This window comes from Gopherus evgoodei, chromosome 19 (assembly GCF_007399415.2).
Source record: "Gopherus evgoodei ecotype Sinaloan lineage chromosome 19, rGopEvg1_v1.p, whole genome shotgun sequence".
Classification (NCBI taxonomy): domain Eukaryota; kingdom Metazoa; phylum Chordata; order Testudines; family Testudinidae; genus Gopherus; species Gopherus evgoodei.
In genome coordinates, this window is record NC_044340.1 from 5,793,730 (window position 1) to 5,816,358 (window position 22,629).

Sequence of the window (22,629 nt, forward strand, 5' to 3'; positions counted from 1 at the left end):
GAAACAGTAACGGGAGACTTGGAAATGGCAGAGATGCTTAATGACTTCTTTGTTTTGGTCTTCACTGAGAAGTCTGAAGGAATGTCTAGTATAGTGAATGCTTACGGGAAGAGGGTAGGTTTAGAAGAGAAAATTAAAAAAGAGCAAGTAAAAAATCACTTAGAAAAGTTAGATGCCTGCAAGTCACCAGGGCTTGATGAAATGCATCCTAGAATACTCAAGGAGTTAATAGAAGAGGTATCTGAGCCTCTAGCTATTATCTTTGGGAAATCATGGGAGACGGGGGAGATTCCAGAAGACTGGAAGGGGGCAAATATAGTGCCCATCTATAAAAAGGGAAATAAAAACAACCCAGGAAACTACAGACCAGTTAGTTTAACTTCTGTGCCAGGGAACATAATGGAGCAGGTAATTAAAGAAATCATCTGCAAACACTTGGAAGGTGGTAAGGTGATAGGGAATAGCCAGCATGGATTTGTAAAGAACAAATCGTGTCAAACTAATCTGATAGCGTTCTTTGATAGGATAACGAGCCTTGTGGATAAGGGAGAAGCGGTGGATGTGATATACCTAGACTTTAGTAAGGCATTTGATACGGTCTCGCATAATATTCTTATAGATAAACTAGGAAAGTACAATTTAGATGGGGCTACTATAAGGTGGGTGCATAACTGGCTGGATAACCGTACTCAGAGAGTAGTTGTTAATGGCTCCCAATCCTGCTGGAAAGGTATAACAAGTGGGGTTCCGCAGGGGTCTGTTTTGGGACCGGTTCTGTTCAATATCTTCATCAACGATTTAGATGTTGGCATAGAAAGTATGCTTATTAAGTTTGCGGACAAGACCAAACTGGGAGGGATTGCAACTGCTTTGGAGGACAGGGTCAAAATTCAAAATGATCTGGACAAATTGGAGAAATGGTCTGAGGTAAACAGGATGAAGTTCAATAAAGATAAATGCAAAGTGCTCCACCTAGGAAGGAACAATCAGTTTCACACATACAGAATGGGAAGAGACTGTCTAGGAAGGAGTATGGCAGAAAGAGATCTAGGGGTCATAGTAGACCACAAGCTTAATATGCGTCAACAGTGTGATACTGTTGCAAAAAAAGCAAACGTGATTCTGGGATGCATTAACAGGTGTGTTGTAAACAAGACACGAGAAGTCATTCTTCCGCTTTATTCTGCGCTGGTTAGGCCTCAACTGGAGTATTGTGTCCAGTTCTGGGCACCGCATTTCAAGAAAGATGTGGAGAAATTGGAGAGGGTCCAGAGAAGAGCAACAAGAATGATTAAAGGTCTTGAGAACATGACCTATGAAGGAAGGCTGAAGGAATTGGGTTTGTTTAGTTTGGAAAAGAGAAGACTGAGAGGGGACATGATAGCAGTTTTCAGGTATCTAAAAGGGTGTCATCAGGAGGAGGGAGAAAACTTGTTCACCTTAGCCTCCAATGATAGAACAAGAAGCAATGGGCTTAAACTGCAGCAAGGGAGATTTAGGTTGGACATTAGGAAAAAGTTCCTAACTGTCAGGGTAGTTAAACACTGGAATAGATTGCCTAGGGAAGTTGTGGAATCTCCATCTCTGGAGATATTTAAGAGTAGGTTAGATAAATGTCTATTAGGGATGGTCTAGACAGTATTTGGTCCTGCCATGAGGGCAGGGGACTGGACTCGATGACCTCTCGAGGTCCCTTCCATTCCTAGAGTCTATGAGTCTATGAGGTCTGGGTCCCCCGCCATGGGGCTAAATAGGTGCTCATTAGGAAGGTCTATTATTTGGGTTAAACCCAAGAGCTAGAGGAGAAAGAAGAGCCAAGGTAGGATGCAAGCATAATAACCAGCTCATTCATGCCTGGGGACTGAACCTGTGACCTCCCAACCTAAAAAGCAGGAGCCTTTACAGCCTGAGCCAGACAGGTGAGGATGCTAGGGCTTGGGAGCAGCCAAACACACTCTGATGGGAGGGTTACATAAGCAGGGTGCGACACTGGTGGGCCTGGAAGGTGGATTTGCTGCAGTGAGGATTGCCAACCCTCCCAGTTTCACAGGGAGTCTGCCTGATTCAGGCTCTATCTCCCGGAGGCGACTGAAGCCAATCTGGGAGATTTTAGGCCACCAAAAGTCCGGCGGTGCAGCAGGACTAATGCAGGCTCCCTGCCTACCCTGGCCCCATGCTGCTCCTGGAAGCAGCCGGCATGTCCTTGCAGCCCCTGGGGTGGGAGCAGGCGGTCTCCATGCACTGCCCCCACCCTAAGTGCTGACTCCGCAGCTCCCATTGGCTGGGAACTGTGGCCAATGGGAGCTGCAGGGGCACTGCCTGCAGGCAGGGGCAGTGCACAGAGCCCACTACCCCCCCACCCGCAGGGGCCTCAGGGATGCACCGGTCACTTCTGGGAGTGGTGCAGGGCCAGGCCAGGCAGGGATCCTGCCTTAGCCCTGTTGCGCCACTGACTGGGAGCGGCCCAAGGTAAGCGCTGCCTGGCCAGAGTCTGCACCCCTCACCCCCTCCCACACCCCAACCCCCTGCCCTAACCCTGAGCCCCCTTCCTGCACCCAAACTCCCTCCCAGAGCCCACACCTTGCACCAACACCGCAACCTCCTGCCCCAGACTCAGCCTGGAGCCTTCTCCCACACTCTGGACCCCTCGGCTGCAGCCCAGACCCTGCACCCCATCCCACAACCGAACCCCCTGCCCCAGCCCGGTGAAATTGAGTGAGGGCGGGGGAGAGCAAGCGACTGATGGGGGGATGGAGTGAGCGGAGCAGGGCCTCAGGGAAGGGGCAGGGCTAGGGTGTTTGGGTCTGTGTGATTAGACAGTTGGGAACCCTAGCTGCAGTTAGCCAGTGCAGATTTCTGAGAAGCAGCGGAGGGAGATGTGTGAGGCGTTCAGGGATCACCCAGTGTCTAGAGAGCTCTGCTTTGCTGGGCGTCTGGTTCCAACTGTCTGGGCTGTGCAGAGTAACAGCCAGCGCTTCACATGCCACACCCAAATTCTCTGTCTGGGGAGCTCAGCCCTTAAAGGCAGAGCCCTCAATACCACGATGAGGGGGGGCGATGGCTACAGCAAGCTAGAGGCAGTGGGGAGCAGGCGGCTCCTGTGTGGAGAGGCTGCTGTGTCCCGCTCCTTCGCTGCTGCAGGCTCTCCCCACGACAAGGGCCTGGGGACCCTTTAACAACAGCACAATGGATCTTGCACTAAGCCAGTCCCGGCCTCTCCTAGGCTGGAGCCAGCCTCTTCCAGGGCCTCTCGCTGGCCTGAGTGCGAGTTTACGAGCTGCTGGCTCAGCACAGCTGCCCCACTACCCCCCTGCACTCTCTAGCATGGCAGGTTTGGGCTTGGAAAGAGGGCCGTGAGCGGGCAGGTGGCTCAGCCACAGCAGTAAATTAAAAAGCTTGGTTAGCTTTATAGGGTGGATTTTCCTCCCTGGTTCTTAGGGGCTGCTTGGAGTTTGTGAAAAGCATCATTTAAAATAACTCCAAATGGGTGATTGGGGAGCTGCCAGGAATGGGAACATGCTCCCTCAGATCTCACGAGCTGGAGATTCAGAACAGTATTCCATTTGATGCAGTGATGCCTCCGGCTGGGTAGTGCTCAGGGTCTGCCTAGGGCCTACGCTTCCCAGCCCAGGCCATGGGGAGGGGACCTGCCAGGGTACTAGCAATAGGGTGAGCAGATGTCCTGATTATATAGGGCCATCCCAATATTCTGGGCTTTGTCTTACATAGGCACCTATTGCCCCTCACCCCATCCTGATCTTTCACACTTGCTCTCTGGTCACCCCATTAGTGAGTCCCATTCATATAATACTGGGGTCTCAAAACTAACAGGAGTAGCGAGGGGGAGGGACGAGGAGCACCCAGTGCTGCAAAGCCTCTCTGAGCAGCCTTAGCTGCACGTAAAAGCCAGCTGGGAAGGTGAGGGACTTTGGTTCTCTCTCCCGCAGAGTTAAAGCCCTCTGAATTGAGCCACACTTCACTGCAGAAGTACATTCGTCACTAGCCGGGTTGAGCTTTGGCGCTCCCTGGGAAGTGTGAATGATGATAACCCAGCTGTCAGCTAGCCCAAGGGAACCAACAGAAGCTTGAGAGCTGGGGGAATGTTTCCTTAATGCCCCCCCTCCATTTTTAATTTACTAGAAAATGCCCAGAAAATCCAATCTTAACTCTCAGATTATGTGCTGCAAGTTTGGGGAAAGATCCACAATATTCTTGGTACAAATCAAAGATGTTGAATCCCTCCTTTAAGTGCAAAATAGAACCCATCCCGTATAGAGGGGCATTACCATGTCTCTTTGATTCTATGGTCTCCAAGTGATTTTTATGCTGGCCATTGGTTTCGTGGCTGTTAAATTTCCCTTATGAGAGGTGGGGTTTAGAATTGGACTGGAACACGGGAGTGGCTCTGAATGAAGCTGGCAGATACCGTGTAACCTTGAGCTTGGTACAGCAATGAGATAATCTCTGAAGCCTTCCAGAGGGCGTCCCAGTGACCTGCATAGATACTTCAATGGCAAGTTCAGTGCTTTGATTTAAGGAGGTCCTGGAACACAGGAGCATCGATTTCTTCTTCCACAATTCCTTTCCTTTGTAACAAAGGAAACTGAAGTATCGAATGAGGTTTGATGCATTTGGTTTTGAGGTTTGGGGATGCCATTTATGTCACTTAACGGCACTGTGAACGGAAGGACACTCATGCGAGAAGGGCATCGGTAATAGCATTCAGAGTTGGATCAAGAGCAGGGTTTGGATTTTTTTCTTTAAAAAACACACTCAAGTGCAGAAGCGTTGGGTTAAGGTTTCCAGTTCCCCTTGTGGTTAAGAGACAGGCCTTTTGTGAATAGAAAAGGGGTTCTTTTTAAGGCTGTTGAATATGGACAGATCCTGTGGTTCCTGCTAGCTCCCAGACTAACACAGTCTGTTCTAGTGTAATCTCGCACAGCATCTTCCTCAGTCCTGGAATGGAGAGCCGATAGCACCACACAGTTCATCTCTAGTAGTCACAGATTCCAAGGCCAGAAGGGACCATTGTGATCATCTAGTCTGATCCGCTGTATAACAAAGGCCAAAGAACTGCCTAAAGAACTGCTTCGACTTCCACCCACTGGATTGTGTTATGCCTTTCTCAGCTAGACTGAAGAGCACATTAAGTATTTTTCCCCATGTAGGTACTTACAGACTGTGATCAAGTCACCCCTTAACCTTCTCTTTCTTAAGCTACATAGATTGAGCTCTTTGAGTCTATTAATACAATGCAGGCTCTCATCTTTTAATCATTCTCATGGCTCTTCTTTGAACCTCCCCAGTTTATCAACATCCTTCTTGAATTGTGGGCAGCACAGCTGGGCACAGCATTCCACCAGGGGTTGCATCAGTGCTTCTGGCAAATGATGTGTCCTGCCCATCCTTTCTCTCTAGAGCCTGCTACTCCAGAAGTTTATCCTCCCAGAATGCCAAGCGAGGTGGGCTAACACTCTCCATCCAGACAGCCATAGCAGAGAAGGGGCTTCCCTCTCACAGGGAAAGGCCTTCGCAGAATAATTTTCAAACAAAAATTTAAAAGATAATCTCACAATCCCGGGCCTCACTCCTGCAGTCAGATCTGTGCCTGTGCCAAACCCCACTAGCTCCAGATAGGGGCTGGGGGTCAGCCACATGGGTTGGATTGCAAGAGTGGGGCCCTTAGGTGACTTGAAGAAATATTCCTCAAAGAAACGGGAGGGTCCAGCCCATGCTTCCCCCCCCCCAATCACCACCACGATTTATCCTGCTTGTGTAGATTGCCTCAAAATGGCCATAGTCCAGAAACAGCAGAACTGAAGATGGGCCATATCTTCACATTAGTGGGAAATCCTCATTCCCTTGTCTCAATGGGAGCTTCAATGGGAAAACATTGGCCGCAGCACTAGATGACTGGGTGCTTCCAAGGTCAATCTTGGATCGAGTCTGCCATCTGCTGGTGAGAAAGAGTCAGCGCCTCGCTGGAATGGTTCCCTGACTCCTGTGTCATTCTTGAGGCCTGAAACTGGGTAATGACTAAAACCCACATGAAAGCTCTAAAAATAATATTTAGGATTGTGACCACAGTCCTTCCCCCGGGCCATAACACTGCATTCAGCTGGGTTCCCCTTTCGCAAGAGATAATGAAAACCTCATTGGTACCATCTCCAGTAAGAAATCTTCCAAAAATCGTGCAGCTGGAAATCCGGGCACTGGATCCCCCAGGACTTTGAAGTCTAAAGCGGCAGAGAGAAGAAATAAACTTCATTATAGAACATTAAGGGACGCTGGGGTTCTGGAACGAAAACAGCTTGAATGGAGACAGCTGAGCACTGAAGTGCTGCATAATTCTCTCGGGAGATCGGCCCGTCATGACACTCATCAAGAGAGGACTGCCCCTCAGAAAGGACTCGCTTTCCAATTTGATCCCAGGCCTGATCTTGTGTTATTGCTCCCTGGGTAAACAGAAGGCACAATCTTGAGAACATGCAGAGTGGGATGCAAGGCAGAAGGCTCCATGAACAGAACCACGAGTCACCTAACACTAGAGCTTTCAAATGGATTTTTAAAACACGGGGTTTAAAACTCAGCTCTCTCTCTATGCTCCCATTAGGGATTCTGGACAGAGATCCTTCACCCTCCTTCACAGATCAAATTCTCACCTCATTTGTGCAATCACTTTCCCAAAGTCCCATGCAAAGTCTTCTCAGACCATTTCCCAGCAGCCAGTGCAAGATTGTCCCCTACAGTCCATAGCATGCTTTGGCTAGTCTAGCTTTAAATATTCCAAGTAGCACTGGTCAAAGAGTTAATTATGAATAAGGCTCCATGTTTGTCACGGAGGTCACGGAAGTTATGGATTCCATGACTTTCCGTGACTTCTGCAGCGGCTGGTGCGCCTGGTCTGGGGGCCACCTGAGCAGCTTGGGCAGCTCTCAGGCTAGGCACACCAGCCGCTGCTGGGGCAGTCTTAGGGGGGCCCTTTCCCCCCAGCAGCAGGAGTTTGGGTGTGGGGGGCTCAGAGCTGGGGGTTGGGGTGTGGAGTGGTGCTTACCTGAGGGGACTCACCAGAAAGGTGACAGGAACTCCCCCTCCTCAGCTAGCTCCACGTGCTGCTTCAGCTCAGAGGCACTGACCCTGCAGCACCCATTGGCCATGGTAACTGCTTGCAGAGTTTGCCTGAAACATCCCACCCTGTTAGCAGGTGATGATGATGCTGAATAGCAGAATCCACTTAACCCTGACTCCCTGTAGCAAGTGTCTCAATTCAATGTAAGGGAGGGACTCTCTGGGGAAAGAGGACCTAGAGTGTTGGCTGAGCAGGCCTGAGAGAGGAGCCTTAAGAAAAGCTCAATCTGGGGAGAAAGTTTGAGCTGCTCTTGATTGTTTTGGTTGCTAATAAAGCCAAAGCCCAAGAAGGGGGTTGGATTTTATACAGCATGGGGGTGTTTTTGTGGAACAGGTTGGGAGAGGCACCTGCTTACCTATCAATTAAGAATGTTGCCTTTTTAGCTCCATAAGCATTTGCATATTGATACTGATCTCTTTGAATGTGTTTGCTACTCTTAAGTATTTGCCGCTTCTGGCTGAGGCCACAAGCTGCTCGGACACTGTTCACATCTGTGACACTGTATGGAATAAGAGGAACACTTTGTGATGTTACTGATACCAATATTATAAAATTGCAAGGAATCTGATCAGATATGCCATGTCAGGTATCTGAGGAAATGTTATCATTTGCCAAGTAGGATAATCTCGTTTATATGTTTGTATTACCTTTGTGTTGTGATTTAGAGATATGTAGGGTAGATCTGTATTTCCAAACTTGTGCTGCCACCAATCATGGCTTTTTTTTTGTGGGGGTGGGGGCAGCTTGGGGTGGCAAAAACACTGGAGCCAGCCCTGCCCCCACAGATTGGCATCAGCACTGCCTAGCTTGTTCGATGGCCCATCAAGAGTCATCAGCAGTACAATGAACCCATGGAAAGTAGCCAGAGGATATACCTTAAGGGTCAGCAAGGCATGTGGCATGCCGATGGACAGCGAACTCTAAGGCTTTTCCATGCCATGTGCTGTGAAGCTTGTGTTTGGGACACAGGAAGTACAAGCCACATGGTAAAAGACTATAAAAGGCAGCTACATCTTCTCTGTTTTGTCTTCATTCCTGCTTCTTACCTCTGGAGTGACTTTTCTACAAACGAAGCTCTGAACAAAGGACTGAATGACCCATCCATGATGCGGATGTGTTCTAGAGGGACTTCCAAGCCAGCACACTCACCAATACTGCTAAAAACCTGATATGTGGACTTTGAAGTCTCTGTATGGATCTGACTGCTTTATCATTTAATAACTCTTCTTCCTTCTTTTTTCTTTATAATAAACCTTTAGTATTAGACACTAAAGGATTGGCTGGCAGCGTGGTACTTTGGGTAAGATCCAAACAAATACTGACGTGGCAATGTGATAACTCTTTGGGGTTCAGAAGAACATGTTGTATAGTGAACAGAGTTTTTGAATAACTTCTCACTGTACTGGACCTAGGTGCTGATTGGGAGCCAGAGAACTGGAATGCAATGAAGGGGGCTGGGTGATTTCTTTTTTCAGTTTCTTGATAACCAGTGTAGGGATCAGGAGCACAGTTTGTGACTGGTTGGGGAGTTTAACTTCAGTGTTAACCACCAGTTTTGGGAGAATCTGCACTCCTTTTTGCAGACTATCCTGACCTTGGCATTTTCAGTGATGGCCACCCCAGGTACCCCAGGCCACAACTTCCACTACTCCCTAGAAATTGTTCTCCCTGGGTGGCTGGTCAACTAAGTCACATGGTCTTGTTTCGGATCTCTGGTTGGATGATTGGAATCTTTTCAACTGGAGAACAAATAGTTATAATGCTCTTTCTGCTATGAATTTTCAATGCAAGCATCAAGAGTGTCAAAATCTGCAACGTTGTCAGGATTCACAAACACTTTCACAGAGGCCCAGCAGTTGCCTGGGTACGCGTCATAACATGGCATCACCAATCAGAACAAGCTGAATGCACGGCTTTTACTTGCCAAGCTGCTTTTCTTTAGCTTTTGAGCAACTCTCGACCCAAGCAGTGGGGCTTCAACCATTTCCCTTAGGAAACTACACCACTGCATGATAGATCCTCCAGGCGGGAAGACAGACTTTTCGGGGAATTGCACTGAGATCAGGTCGTGGAATGATTATTAAACGCCACAAACAATCAGCCTCTTTCAGGCGCTCCCTAGGGCTTGTGTTTGCAAAAGCCAAGGCAGAAGACTTCAAGCAGGTATGAACCATGTGCTCAATACACAGCCCATCTCCTGACGGGCTCCCTTTGCTCCCCATGCTCTCCTAAGAGGCAGCCAGAGTAATATTGGCTTGCACCAAACCCCTAAGGTGGCAGTAAGTGTGCCCACTGTATCTGAAGGCACCTCAGCTGTACCTGGGGATGCATGCCCTCCTGGCCCCAGTAACCACTCAGACGCATGGCAAAGAGAAAAGATTTCCCTGTGGCTGGCAGGAAAGGGGAAAGTGGCAGATACGCTGGGTACAGAGGTGTAGACAATCACAGTTCAAAGTGAGCAAGGGTGGTTCCTGTTCAGGCCCTGAGGCAGTCCCATCAAGTCAGAGCTCTGCAGACCCAGTGCCGGGTGTGCCCTCTCCAGTCCAGTCTCCATTACAGCAAATAGGAGCTTGCAGGTTCCCGGGCCAGGCTGAGTCAGTGTCTCTCGCTGGGGTTCCCCTGCACTGGCACCCAGCCAGCCGTTGCTGCTCCCTGTAAGCCCAACACATACCTGCACCCAGCTGTAATGACTGGCAGTCACCGCCTGTTCCACACATAGCTCTGGCACAGTTCCTGCCCCTCCACTCTGCATCCGTTTTCTCTGCAGCTCCTGGCTCACCATGAGGCCACAACTTCCCAACAGAGCCTGGTGGGTCACTGCCTGGTTCAGGACCTTTCCCCCTACCTGGCTGTGAGGAAGGGGATGCACCATGGGGAGGAGGCTGATGGGAGTTTTAGGGTCCTGCTTAGCAAATCCATCACAAGAGTCAGAGCGAAGGCCCCCGACCAGATCACAAGGCTCCAACGTGAACCTGCCAAATTGCCTCTAAGGGACAGACACTGTCTATGCATTATGATCCCTGAAACCTGCCAACAGGGCAGAGCACCTCACACACGGAGCAAAGAGCAGCAACCCCAAACCTCTGCCCAGCCCGGCTCTGCTCCCTGCACCAGGAGACAGAACACGGCGCTCTGGATCCACCCACCAGAGCCCGTCACGCCCAGCTGGAAATGACACAGCAGGAGGATGTGCTAAGAATGTGGGTGACAGCTAGTGGGAGTATGTTTAGCCCTGCGGCGGGGACAGCGCCGGATCAGATGGAGCCGATTTGTTCAGCGCTCTGGATCCTCCTACACAAGCCTTTCAAATCCCTCGGTGTGCACCCAGCAGATCACCAGCTGTGCTTGGCTCCCAGGCAGCATCCCTCCCACTGCCAGCACAGACGCCCTACAGTCCATGCTAACACGAACTCTCAGTGCCAACCTTGGCAACGTCGCTGTTTGCCAGGGCACACGCCCAGGCTAGGAGTGGGAATGGCGAAAGATACATGAGGGAAGCTTAACATCAGCCTCCCAGCCCAGAGCAACTAGCACTGGAATCCACTCACCCGCGTCTGTCGCTACACGCTGCATAGGGAACGTAGGTGCCTGTTCCAGCCCGGCCAGCACCACACTACATGGAGTCTGCAGTGCCACATGAGTGTGGATCATAGCATCAGTTCTCTGCGTGACGACACTCGTGCAGGCATCTCTGCCTAACTGGAGATCCTTCCTGCTTATACCAGCTTAGCTTTCCAGGGTTAATGAGAGCCTGCTACTGACTTAGAGGCCTCTGTTAAGTGAGGTTGCAGAGATTACTGTGTTCAGTACAGGGGTTCTGGATCCCCACTGATGACTTTGCTGTCTCTGTGGTATACGGCCTCTGTTTACTGCACCAATAAAGCAGAGGTGCCTGGAGCCAGACTCTCAGAAACCAGAGCTGCCAACTTCCACCGGAGCTGTGCTATGCCCCAGCCTTTAACCAGTCCATTGGGGGGTCCCCTTCAGCGTCTCAGACCCCCAAGGGGTCCACTCTTCCTCACGGCCTCAATGCCTCCAAGACCGAGCCTCTGGGCTCCAGCCTGCCTGCTTCTCACTCTGAGCTCTGCCCAGCAAGGCCTATGGAGGTAGATGCCCAGTCACCCTCTCTAGGAATCAATGCACCTCAGCAAGTATTTCAGCCTTTTCGAAACAGGAAATCCTTAGGCTAGCCCAGACAGCCCAGACTGGCCAATGCCAGGGCTCCACCCAGCCAAGTGCTGTACAGTCCATCCTGGCTCGCTCTGACTGTTTGTCAGTTCCAGGTGAGGGCTGGATGCCTAGCATCTCTCCATGGCCCTGTTCCAGTATAGCCATGCTGGAGTCACGCTGTTGGCCTGCCTGCTGGAGTTTCCATTGTTAGGTGGCCAGGGTTCAGGCAAACTGTGCTCTCCCTGGCCCCCGGGAGCAGCACTTTAATCCTTCCGCACCCACTGGGTAGCCCTGCCAAGGGGATTGGTACAGATCCCTACCGCTAGCTCATCGAATGGCACAGGCTCTATAACAACATCGCATGGACATGACACAACCAGCTAACACGGTGCTTGACAGCCAATGAGAACGAGGCTTTGGGCTGCTGCATTCAAAGCCTGGATTCCTGTCCTAGCTTTGCATCAAATGACTCTGTGCAGCTTCTCCATTACATATGCTATCAAATGGGGGGACGAGAGTTGATTCTGCTAGTTCAGAAGGCTTAGCAGGGCACTGCCCTAGGACGGGAAAGAGCTGGGTTTTATTCCCTGCTCTGCCACAGATGTCCTGTGTGAGCCTGGGTGGTCATTTAGGCTCTCGGTGACTCAGTTCCCTGCCCACAAAATGGGGCAAGTAACTTGGTGCTAGTTCACAGGGGGACACTCCAGATAAATATGTTAAAGCCTGTCAGGTGCTCAGACACTACAGGAATGGGGTCAGGTAGGTCTGATTTCTAGATGAGGTGGGGGACAGAGGCAGAGAAACATTAGGAACACTCAAGGGAATTTCTGGGACTTGCCCTCATGACCCAGTAGCATGCAGCACAGCGCACAATCCCTAGTGCTACAGAGCCCAGTGAAAAGACCGTGCAAATCCCTAGTCCATTTCCCGTGAGCCAGTCTTGGGGGCATGTGTGCCCAGAGGAGAGCTACCTAGGGTGTTGTGAAGGTCAGGACCTGCTCTTACAGCCATGTTTTGTGAAGACTATCTGGGCAGGACCATCCTGGTGTCTTCCTTTCAGAAAGCCCTTTGTGCCATCGAGTTAGGGGGTCCCTTCTCTGGTTCTTCTCTGCTTCCATCTGTAATGTTAGGGGCTGCAATTCCCTTCCTCCGAACTCCCATAAAAGTCCCTTTGGCACAGGGCATGGCTCTGTGCTTGTGGGTGAGCGATGCGGCTGGGGAGGCCAAACACTCATGGATGCAGCCACGTGTGAGCCTGTGAACTTGCAGTTTTGGGAACACATTTACTAGCTGCACAGAATCTCTCGCTTTCTCTCTCGCACACACAAAGAGAACCAACAGGCCAACTGAGAGCTCCATAGTGACACAGAAACAGGTCTCACCCCTCATTCCCAGCAGCCGTGGTATTTTGCCACTTCCCCCACACACACACTTGTGCCTTTGGGGGAGGCAGGGCTGGGGAGTCGCCTGCCAGAGCTGCTCACCTGGGCAGGGAACATTCTGCTCTGGGCTGCACGGTGACCATTAGATTGTAATTAGTAATTACCCCAGCTCCCAGGGGTATAAATATGGCTCTGTTCTCCCCCGGGAGCCAGTGCATCAGGTTTGCAGGCCCTGCTCTGCTCCTCACTCAGCTGACACGACCGCACAGCTCTGCCCTCGGCTCGGCAGAGAGTAAGCCAAAGATGAACAAGATCCTGACTCTGGGTTTGCCAGCCCTGCTCTGCCTAGCAACGGGTAAGTCCTAAAACAAAACCCAACGAGGGGAGATTTCCACCCCTGATGGGGCAGAGCCTCAGCTGGGGCCAGCCCAGTCAGCTGAGGTCTGGCCCACGTTCTTTACCGAGGGCAATTCAATGACAACCACGTATTCTAGCTCAAAGGCAGCCTGTGCTCTGGCGGAGGGACAGAGCTACCCCTGGAAAGCCAGGCTGGCCCAGCGGTGACCTGCCCACGGAGGGATGAAATGAACCGGAGCAGGACATCACTGTGGGGGTTGGATGGTTCCTGGAGACTGGGAACGCGCCTGTGCGCTGAGCATGGCCGATCCGTGGCTGCTCGTTGCCTACTTTCCGTTTTCTCACCTCTTCACAGCAGATCCTCTCCAGTGCAATGGCTGTTTCAGGCTGTCACAGGACGGCAGCTGTAAGATAGGCCAATACACCTGCACAGCAACTCTAAACGAATCCTGCTTCACCCGCAAAATCACCTCTGGTGAGTGAGAGTGACTGTGGATACATAGAGGCCGGGGCTGGAGGGGAAGCGTCCAGCTTGAGGAGATATACCCGTCGCTCTGCTCCAGCTAGCACACTGACGGCAGACATGTAACCGGAGCGAGCAGCAGGAGGGGCCAGCTGCCCCAGTCCGATCCTGCCCAGGGCACTAGACACCAGTGCAGACTGTCCCTGCGTTTCTGTGCAGTCCAGTGAGCAAAAGACGCCCCATCTCTGGGGCAGTTAGTGCTGAGAAGGGAGAAGTGATCGCCTCACCCTAGAGTGACCTCTTGTGGCCACGCTGGCTGTGGCACTGGGGAACCGTGTTCATCCTTTAGGGTACGTCTGCCCTAAGGGGGGGACGGGGGGGACATTGCAGCTCAGGGGAGACATCCCCACGCTAGCTCCGACTGAGCACCCATAGTGCAGCCACAGCAATGTGAGACACGAGGGGCTAGAGTCTACATGCCTAGGGCCTTGGGCACTTACTCGGGGGGCTGGCCTCGCCCTCTGCTCGCTCTGCCATGGCTCCCCTCTATTCTTAGTGCACTCGCTGGATCAGAGCTAGGGGAACATCTCCCCAGGCTGGAGGTTCCACCCTCGCCTGAAGTGTAGCCGGACCCTTAGTCCATGAAGGTGATTGGGACACTGGGGCATAGGGGAGGAGTGGGGGAGTCCTCTAAGGACAGAGAAGGGATCTGAGCTACAGGAAGTGTGGTGACAGAGGAGCCCCAGCTCCTAGGATTCAACAGAGGGGAGGGCAGTTGGTGGATTCCCCTGGCCCTGTCACTGGGGGGAGAGGTCTGTCCCTGGTACCCAGCCCTGGGGGCTCAGGTCTCTTTCCCTCTGCAGGAAACGAGATCCTGCGGGTGGAGCGGGGCTGCACTGTGATCTGCGACGACCTAGTGCTCAACAACTACGACTACAAGGAGACCACCCAGTGCTGCATGGACAGATCCTTCTGCAATGTCCACAACCCCTGGCCCCAAATCCCCCAGGAGGATTAAGGGGAGAGTGGGGTCCTGGGGCAGCAGGAAAGCTACATTCACCCTTCGCCCCAAGCCTGGCTTGGGGTTATTTCCCCACTCTCTTTTCCTCATTTAAAACTTAGCAGGAACCAAGACCATCCCCTGGTGTCACCCTCAATCACACACTCCTGACATCAATTAACTATAATTAAATTAGGAAAAGAGCTCTGCTCACTGGCCCCGCCCTGCTTCGCCCCAGCCCCTCCCCTGCCTGGCTGCCCATCTCCCATCTTGCTGCCCCAGGCCCAGCACCCAAACTCTGTGGTGCTTTGCTGCTGTTCCATAGTTGAAGGTGCCCGTATCAGGGTGACACACTCCCTCCAGCTGTCATTTCAGAACCTTTGCCGCTGCCCCGTGAGAGTATTAAGGGGTAGGGCTGGATTTAGGGGCAGGCAACCAAGCTGACTACCTGTGGTGCCAGGCTTTGGGGCCACTGGGCTTGGGGGGCTGTTTTTATTGTTAGCAACAAAAGGGAAAGTAGAATGTTTGAAGTAACATGTTTCAGGTATCCCGTATGTGATTCATTTTGCATTAACCTCCTAGAACAGTGGTTCTCAACCTATTGTGGGCCACACACGTTATGTGGGCTGCATCCAATACTCCCTGTATGGCCCTGAGGATGTCACATGGGCTGCAGCTCTGTGCTGATTGGACCGCAAGCAGCCCGCGGGCTGCAGGTTGAGAACCACTGTCCTAGAATGTTCTGGATCACTGCAGAATCTCATGGAACTTTCCAGACTTTGAGAACGACATTCTCCTCGAACTTCCTAGAAGGTTGTCAGCCATGCCCTTGCGGGTATATAAGGGGAGGGGCATTGCCAGTCAGTGAGCTATAAGAACGAACTGAAGCGAAGCAAGAGCCCGGCTGCGATATTGGGAACCTTGCTTTGTTGTGTAATTGGGAAAGTGTACTTGTGTTTTAACACTTGAAGAGTGTAAGTAGCGACCAATAAAGGACATATTTAATGAGACGCCAGAGATAGCTATCAAACCTCTGTCTACGCAATAGGATAAAAGAAATACTGTTACTTCTTTTGCCATGCTTAACATGTAACGTTTGATGACTTTCTAGGACTGCGGAACACAGCCTTTTGCTCTCCCTAATACTGTCTGTTTTCCCACCTAGAAAATAAAAGATAGCCCCAAAGAAGCCTTCAGGAGCTCGGTACAGGAAGCGAAAAGCTCAATTGCAATCTGGTTTGCAGCAAGGGGCAAATCTGAACTAAAGGACTAGGGTTAACATCCTAAGGCTGTAACGTTATTTAATACTGGACCACCCAGTGTTGGTGCACAATTCCATTTCTTGACGTCAGGACATTTCAGTTATTCTTAAAATTAAAAAGTTTCTATACGCTTAGCGCAAACGATTTTTTTTTTAAATTTGCTTATATAGGACATGAATAAATACAGATCCTAGCATACAAATTTATCGGCTTCTGTGCCGGGGATGAATCACGCATGCAAATCGCGCAGCAAAGTCACAAAATGGGCTATAAATGCAATAAAAATAAGGGATTAAAAAGTTTAACAAAAGGGAGAGGAGCGCTGAACAGGTTCTTCGCCTGGGAGCCGTTTGATCTAGGGCACTGTTAAGAGAGGCCCCTCTCCCCAGACTTTGGTCTGTGCAGGGTGGGCAGTTTGCCAACTTTGGAGGCTACAATGCAGAGGGAGCACCTTGCATGCCAATCAGTGGGATCCACTCAATTCCCCCTCCGTCCTCCATGCTTCCCTGTACACTAAGCCCCAGCAACACCCTGAGCCTGGCGTCTGCTCAGCCAGACACCTGAAAACTGTAGACAAGCCCTAAGATGGATACCCAGTCCAAGTGAGTGAGAGAGAGACAGACAGAGAGAGCTTGCTGCCAAGAGGACAGCCTTCTTCTCACCTCCAGAGGTGAGGGATAGCTGGGTGGAGAGGAACTTACAAATGATTGCAAAGAGACATGGTAAGTGAGGGACTCTGGTGGTGACAGACAAGCTTTCGAGCTACACAGAGTTCTTCAGGTCTGGGAAAGGTACACAGAACATCCCAGCTAAACACAAGGTGGAACAGATTGTTTCGCATAAGTAGTTAACACATATTCTAAGGGACCATTCAAGGTGAAGTGACCCATTAACACCCCTGACATCACAAGACAAAAGATGGAGTTAGTGGATTACAGATTGTTGTAGTAAATCTTATAAACAGATATATCACTGGACAAATGCACCACGAAACACCTGAGACACATCGTGATATCTTCATTCTCTAGACAGAGGACCTAAACTTCCTCATATTTCCACTACAACTTCAACCACCATCACCCATCCATCAAACTCTCTCTAGAGCACTCCTGCCCCAGAATCAGCTTCCCGGATTCTATTCAAGCTGATTGTGGTGTCCTACAGACAACTATGTACAAGAAACCTACAGATCACCACGCATACTTTCACAGATCCAATAATCACCCAAATGCACCAAGAAATTTGTTATCTACTGCCAGGCACTCAGATACCACAGAATATGGTAGAAAGGAGGAGAAAGTCCAGGATACACACTGAAAACTGTCTTTGCCAAACAAGGACCTCCCAGAGCAGTATATCAGTTACTCCTGGGGGAATTCTGTGCCATTTCGTGTGCACAGAATTCATGTCTCCAGCAGATTTATTTGCTTCCCCACAGAAAAATGACTTTCTGACAGGGAAGCTGCAAGAGCAGTCACACACCACTCTAGCTGCACAGGTACATCATTTCAGTTACCTGGAGCAGCCAGTGGAGAGGTAAACCACTGCAGGACTGGGGACATCTCAGCCAGTGGCTCCTGCCCTGAGCCAGGATCAGCTGCTAGTCCTGGCTGGGCTGGAACGCAGGAGAGGACAAGACCTTCTCTTCCCCTGAAAGGAGTGGCTGGAGCTGTGTCAGACTCACCCCCAGAAACCTCCCCTAGCAGCAGGAAGCTCAAGATCCTCCCCTGCTTCCTCCCCGCATCGCTCTTCACTTGTGTGGGAGGGGTCACTGTACCGGGAGTTGCCCCCGCATCCACCCAATCTCCATGCATCTGGACCTCCCATACCCAGACATCCCTGCCAAGCCAGTACATCCAGAACCCCCTTAGCCCTCCATACCCACCCCATTGAACCTCAACCTCTGTATCTGGAGCCCCCCTGCACCCAGACCACTGCCCACTGAGATCCCTGCACTCAAACACCCATCCTGACAAGCCTCACCTCCCTGCACCACCCCGAGCCTCCACATCCAGACCCCCATGCCACTAATCTCCAACCCGGCTCTGGGTTAGTCTCTCACACCCCTCACCTCATGTAAAACCCAGCAGGACCCAAGACCAAGTGAAACACAAAGGGCACCACGCATCCGCCCCATTCAGCCCCTTGGAAACCAATCAGGAGCCTCCTTCCCTCTGGGCTCTGGCTGATCCTCATTTACAACACAGTGCTGGCTCTGGGGCTGTTTCCCAGTCCTGAGCTGGCTTTCCGCCACCTGCGCCCCTGCAGCAGGACAGTGAGCCACAAGCAACTGGGGCAGGAGTTCGTCGATTCCTAGGCCAGAAGGGACCACTATGATCATCCAGCCTGACCCCCTGCACAGCACAGGCCAGAGACCTGCCCTGAAATAATCCCTAGAGCAGAGCTTCTAGAAATATTTCCAATCTGGATTCAAAACTTGTTAGTTATGAAGAATTTACCCTGACACCTCGGCAAATCCTTCCAACAGTTAATTCCTCTCACCATTATTTCCAGTCTGAATTTGTCTAGCTTCAACTCCCAGCCAATGGATTGTATCATACCTCTCCCTGCTAGACTGAAAAGCCCATTGTTAAATATCTGTTCCCCATGTAGACACTTATCGATTGTACTTAAGTCACCCCTTTAGCTTACCAAAGAGAAGGTTAATTGACTCAGGAGGCTCAGTGTATTACTCTAAAGCATGTTTCCTTTGATCATTCTCATGGCTCTTCTGAGAACCCTCTCCAATTCATCAACATCCCTCTTGAATTGTGATCACCAGAACTGGATGCAGGATTCCAGCAGTGGTTGCACCGGTGCCAATTACAGAGGTAGAATAACCTCTCTACTCCCACTCAAGTTTCCCCTGTTTATGCATCCCGCGATCGCAATAGTTCTTTTGGCTACAGCATCACACTGGGAACTCATGTTCAGCTGATTATCTATGTAGGCTACTCGGACTAGGGTTCACACCCTCCAGCCCATCCCTGGCCTTGGAGCCCATTGTGCAGAGCTCCCCTGTCCCCAAGGGTGGCTGGCTGCTCTTGGGCACCGGCAGCAGCCCTTGCACTTTCCCTCGTTCCATCATCAGGTGCCAGCTGGTGCTTGCAATGGCCAGACCCTGGTTCTCCATCTTTAGCTGCACACTGCACTCCTTCATCCAGCCTCTGGCCAACTTATCTCTCCACAGGGTTCCTTGCATCCTCCTTTTAGGATACCCCTTGGGGCATAGAATTAGGATTCCCCTATCTGGTTCTTCTCTGCTTCCATCTGTAATGTTTATGTGCTGCAACTTCTTTCCTCCTAACCCCCAAAAGGAGGATGCCAGGATAACACTGTGGAGAGATGAGTTGCCCGGAGGGTGGATGATCAGGGGGCTGAGGCATATGGCTTATAAGGAGAGGCCGAGGGAATTGGGCTTGTTTAGCCTGCAGAAGAGAAAAGTAAGGGGGATTTGATAGCAGCCTTCAACTATCTGAAGGGGGGTTCCAAAGAGGGTGGAGTTCAGCTGTTCCCAGTGGTGGCAGATGACAGAACACGGAGCAATGGTCTCAAGTTGCAGTGGGGGAGGTTTAGGTTGGATATTAGGAAACACTATTTCACTAGGAGGGTGGTGAAACACTGGAATGGGTTACCTAGGGAGGTGGTGGAATCTCCTTCCTTAGGGGTTTTTAAGGCCCAGCTTGACAAAGCCCTGGTTGGGATGATTTAGTTGGGGATTGGTCCTGCTTTGAGCAGGGGGTTGGACTAGATGACCTCCTGAGGTCTCTTCAACCCTAATCTTCTATGATAAAGGTCTCTCTTCTATTGGCCATCGCTCTGTACGTGTGGATGGGCGGCTGGCTAGACGGGCAGGCGGCACATTTGGGAATATACTTATTTGCTTCACAGAATTGCATCTGTTGACCATTGACCTTGACCTGATCTTTGTTTTGAGTAAAACACAATCTATTTGCTAAGCACACATATAGAGATAACAAGTAATGTTATTGTTGCAACTGTAACAGCCAATAGAAGAACCAAAACACATGTGTTAAAAATAGGCTTAGCTATAGGCTTCAAGCATTAAGGGCTAAGAGTAAGGCTAACTGGAATAAGTATTATGTACTTAAGCAAAGGTTATGAAATTTAGCAATATGCATCTTGTGATAGGTTAGCAATGCATTTTGTGATATATGCATAAACCACAAACAAGCAGATGGGTACTTTTGCGATATGTTAACAATGGAGCTATCTGCATTGACGTATCAAAACTATTGGGACATTAATTGAAGCAAGTGCTTGCACTGGTGGTTGGAAGTTGAACTATGGTACCACCATACATGGGCAGGGCTGAAACATTATCAAACATGGTCCCAAACACGAAAGGTTAAAATAGGAAAATGTGCATAAAACTGTGGTCATCCAGCCTGTTGTTGGGGCACCAGGGGATGACATGGGACAGCCTTACAGGATTCCAACAAAGGGCAGTCAGGACCAAAGGTCAGAGCAGGAGCAAACCTGAGGTTGGATGTAGCACAAGTGTTCACAGTCAGGTTCCAGGCCAGGGTCAGTGCAAGTCAGGAGGCAAAATCCATATCAAGCTGAGGTCAAAGCCTGAATTTCAAGAGCAAAAAGCAGGAACAGCCATGGCAGCTACAGGATCATCCCTTGGTTTTATATAGAGTAGATGGCCAATCAGGAGCCTTGAGGCTGCTGTCTGTCAAACCCTTGAGGTGAAGCTGCATCCATAGCAGATCATAGGCAGTAGAGAGCAGACTGGCTGTAGCTTGGTAATGCTACCTACCTATTAGCACTACAGACTTGGGTTCTAGTCCCTATGGGTGCTCCATACAATGAACAGAAAGTTTGGCCCTGACTCTTTTCCTGGGGTGGGCCCCATTTACATTCTCCTCCATCTTTGTTTCTAATGGCCTAGAAGGTTGTAAGTCCCTACAATGCAATGTTGTAAGTATGAACAAAGCAAATACTTATAATTATGTACATTGATTTTTCTGTTATGTCAGATATATTTATCTGCACCAACTCAAGCTCATGAAGTCTCTGTGTCCTTCACCAATTGCATCTTCTCATTTAACTGTAACCAGCTGCCTGAAAAAGAACTGGTTATTTGTGACAAGTGGGTGCTTCACCCCAGTACATACTTTTACCATTGTGATAACTGATCTGATTTTTTTCTTAATAAAATAGAACCCAGCGGGCCAACCGAGAGCTCCACAGTGACACAGGAACAGGTCCCACCCCTCATTCCCGGCAGCAGCCCCTGGCATTTTGCCACTTCCCTCCCGCTTGTGCCTTTCGCAAAACGCCCCTGTGGGGGAGGCAGGGCTGGGGAGTCGCCTGCCAGAGCTGCTCACCTGGGCAGGGAACGTTCTGCTCTGGGCTGCACAGTGACCATTAGATTGTAATTAGCAATCACCCCAGCTCCCGGGGGTATAAATCCATCTCTGTCCTCCCCCAGGAGTCAGTGCACCAGGTTTGCAGCCCCTGCACCACTTCTCAGTCACCTGACACGACCACACAGCTCCCCCTTGGCTCGGCAGAGAGAAAACTAAAGATGAACAAGATCCTGGCTCTGGGTTTGCCAGCCCTGCTCTACCTAGCAACGGGTAAGTCCCGAAACAAAACCCAACGAAGGGAGATTTCCACCCCTGATGGGGCAGAGCCTCACCTGGGGCGAGTCCAGTCAGCTGAGGTCTGGCCCGTGTTCTTTACCGAGGGCAATTCAATGACAACCATGTATTCTCGCTCAAGAGCAGCCTGTGCTCTGGCAGAGGGACATGACTGGTTCCATGCGGCCGGGAAGCTGTTTTGGTGTCTGTGTCCAGGCACCAGTCAGGGCCCGGCTGCTTATTTCCTGCGCTCCCTTCTCTCTTCTCTCCCACAGCTGCAGCTCTCCAATGCAACGGCTGTTTCATGATGCTGCAGGACGGCAGCTGTATGCTAGGCAAACACACCTGCACAGCAGCTCAGGGGGAATCCTGCTTTACCCGCAAAATCACTATAGGTGAGTCTGGGAGGCCAAGAGCCCCTCGAAATGCAATTTAGGAGCTGCCAGGGTGTGAAGGCAGAACACCTTACTCTAGAGTGACCCCTTTTGGCCAAGCTAGCAGCGGTGCTGGGGAGGGCCTCTCTGCAGCCATCTCTGCAGCTATTTTTAGTGCCATGGTCTGTCGGCCTGGCTCTGAGATTTGCTGCTGCTCGCTATGTGGGTGCCACGTTCGTCCCTTAATCAGGGGTGGTGACTACAGGGACGGCGACAGAGCAATCCGAGGTGTGACTGTAGCACTGTAGACAGGCCCGAGCTAGCAGTGATCTAGCTAGCTTGACTAACGCCAGCAGGGAAGCTGTGGCATCAGGGGTGACAGCGCAGCTAACCACCGGGTGGGCTCATATGACCTTTGCTGACGTAGCTGCCCTGCTGTTGTGACTGGAGCTAGCTAGATCACCGCTAGCTCCGGCCGGTCTTCAGTCACGGCTCTGACTGCAGTGTAGACAGACCCTGTGACACTGTGACCAGCAGGGGTTGGTGTCCTCTGAGGACAGAGGGAGGGACCAGCAGGTGTCTTCCCTTGGAGCAGTGGGAGGGGAGTGGCAGGGGGAGACAGAAGAGCCCTGGACAGAGGGGAGGGCAGCTCAGCTGGGAGGAGGGGCCTGTCCCTGGCACCTGGCTCTGGTCTCTCTTTCTCTCTGCAGCGGGCTTTATTAGTCGTGTGGAGCGGGGCTGCACGTCCATCTGCGAGGATACAGAGATCACCGAAGACTACTACAAGGACACCACCCAGTGCTGCACAGATGCAGATTTCTGCAACATCCACAACCCCTTCCCCAAATTCTCCGATTATGCCTAAGAGGAGGCTGGCGTT

The 22,629-nt window shown here is 51.0% G+C and overlaps 2 protein-coding genes across 2 annotated transcripts; both read left to right on the forward strand.

Annotated features, from left to right (window-relative positions):
• The first annotated feature begins 12,984 nt into the window (after window positions 1-12,984).
• On the forward strand, window positions 12,985-14,519 carry LOC115637400 (secreted seminal-vesicle Ly-6 protein 1-like). Its single transcript, XM_030538650.1, has 3 exons — window positions 12,985-13,036; window positions 13,394-13,513; window positions 14,365-14,519. The coding sequence occupies exons 1-3, from the start codon at window positions 12,985-12,987 to the stop codon at window positions 14,517-14,519; spliced, it is 327 nt and encodes a 108-aa protein (XP_030394510.1).
• A 6,801-nt stretch (window positions 14,520-21,320) lies between these two features.
• On the forward strand, window positions 21,321-22,614 carry LOC115637304 (prostate stem cell antigen-like). The gene is made up of 3 exons (XM_030538450.1): window positions 21,321-21,372; window positions 21,651-21,770; window positions 22,460-22,614. The coding sequence occupies exons 1-3, from the start codon at window positions 21,321-21,323 to the stop codon at window positions 22,612-22,614; spliced, it is 327 nt and encodes a 108-aa protein (XP_030394310.1).
• Window positions 22,615-22,629: the final 15 nt, after the last annotated feature.

What these genes read in the sequence shown, in the direction of transcription:
- LOC115637400 (XM_030538650.1), top strand. Translation starts at nt 12,985, where the DNA reads ATGAACAAGATCCTGACTCTGGGTTTGCCAGCCCTGCTCTGCCTAGCA. An exon ending in CCTGCTCTGCCTAGCAACGG is followed by an intron (nt 13,037 to 13,393) that starts GTAAGTCCTAAA and finishes ACCTCTTCACAG; the next exon opens with CAGATCCTCTCCAGTGCAAT. An exon ending in CACCCGCAAAATCACCTCTG is followed by an intron (nt 13,514 to 14,364) that starts GTGAGTGAGAGT and finishes TTCCCTCTGCAG; the next exon opens with GAAACGAGATCCTGCGGGTG.
- LOC115637304 (XM_030538450.1), top strand. Translation starts at nt 21,321, where the DNA reads ATGAACAAGATCCTGGCTCTGGGTTTGCCAGCCCTGCTCTACCTAGCA. An exon ending in CCTGCTCTACCTAGCAACGG is followed by an intron (nt 21,373 to 21,650) that starts GTAAGTCCCGAA and finishes TCTCTCCCACAG; the next exon opens with CTGCAGCTCTCCAATGCAAC. An exon ending in TACCCGCAAAATCACTATAG is followed by an intron (nt 21,771 to 22,459) that starts GTGAGTCTGGGA and finishes TTCTCTCTGCAG; the next exon opens with CGGGCTTTATTAGTCGTGTG.